Source organism: Corylus avellana, chromosome 11, assembly GCF_965113065.1.
Source record: "Corylus avellana chromosome 11, dhCorAvel1.hap1.2, whole genome shotgun sequence".
Classification (NCBI taxonomy): domain Eukaryota; kingdom Viridiplantae; phylum Streptophyta; class Magnoliopsida; order Fagales; family Betulaceae; genus Corylus; species Corylus avellana.
The window spans coordinates 7788116-7789543 of NC_142500.1; the positions used below are offsets into that span (position 1 = coordinate 7788116).

The 1428-nt window shown below is 36.4% G+C and overlaps 1 protein-coding gene across 1 annotated transcript; it reads right to left on the reverse strand.

The window, feature by feature from the left end:
* Positions 1-894: 894 nt before the first annotated feature.
* On the reverse strand, positions 895-1212 carry LOC132166734 (auxin-responsive protein SAUR32-like). The gene has a single exon (XM_088511518.1). It carries the CDS (start codon positions 1210-1212, stop codon positions 895-897), a length of 318 nt encoding a protein of 105 aa, XP_088367644.1.
* Between the last annotated feature and the right edge of the window lie 216 nt (positions 1213-1428).

Consider the following 1428-nt stretch of genomic DNA (forward strand, 5'->3'; position numbering starts at 1 on the left):
ACTAGTTTGTAGTTAATTTTTATCCATTTCTAACTGCTAGAATTTAGAAGATTATAACGTCAAAAAAAAAAAAAAAAAAAAAATCAAAGAATTTAGAAGATTACAAACTAGAAAAGGGAACCTATTTATCCAAAAAAAGGGAACCTATTTATTTTTAATTTGATAGAATTATTGTAGCATATTTGGAGGAAAACGTCTTGAGAACTCGAAAAGACAGATCAAAATCATACAGAAGGAACTCAGAGAAGAAAAAAAAAAGGAAGAAGAAAAGAAATAGAATTAGTGCTGGATGTTGGCAAAAGTAGGGATATACATGAATAAACTTATAATGGCCACAGGATACCTCACTTGATCTTTTCCATTTGTGTGTGGGCTGGCTCAGACTTTTATCATGGCACTAGCACCTCTTTCCTTTTCCTCTTTTCTTTATCGTTGCCAGATCATATCAGCATCAACATATGCATGCACCTAGAGGAAAATCCAGTAGACAATTGGGTAACACTTATTTATTTTTTCCTTTTTTTGCACTCTTCCCCCGCTTTGGATAGGTTGGCTTCTTGATTGAGAAAATATTATAACTCTATCATTGAAATTATAGATATATAATTTCATTCATCACCCAAAAAAAAAAAAAAAAAAAAAAACAAAGAGAGAGAGAGAGAGAGAGAGAGAGAGTGGAGAACAATTTTTTATGCGTAAATTCTATTTCTTCATTTCCCTTTGGAATTACAAAACAGCTTCCCAGATAATTAAGTTAGAGAAGGAAAAATAAAAATACAGCGGCAAGCACCACTACTAATAAACAGAATGCTTGTCTAGCTAAATTTATTTGCCTCCCCTTTGTTTGGTTCTTTTCCCACAAAAAAGGAAAACATGGTGTCATGTCTACGTAGATCAACAAGAGTGAAAGGACAAAGCACCAGAAAGGTGGGGATGGGAGTGGTGGTGATGATGTTGATGATGATGGTTTGACTCTTTCTCGATCCGCCACCGGAGATGGAGGAAGTCGTCCACCGAGCACGGCAGCCTAAGAGGGCCGGTGGTGTGGTACCCATAAACCTCATGAGCTTTCTCCAAAAGTTTCTTCAATAAAGGATGGTAAAGATAGGATATGGGAATCACAAAACGCTGGCACTCGCCATCTTCATCCTCCAACCCTACTTGGACTGCAAGCCATCCTTTCTTCACCTTCATCTTCTTGTCCTCCTGCATCTCTTTCTTGATTAAGGAAGAGTGTATAAAGAGGAAATGGAAGGCTAATCTAGGGCTTTGGAAGAGTTTAACTGGGATGTAGAAGTACTTGAGTTGCTACTTGTGTTGAATGCCTAGGAAAGAGGGGTTTATATATATATATATATATAGATAGATATAAAAGACCAGGACTCCAAAAGGAGAGGTGGGTACTTGGAATATTTGTTCTAATTAATT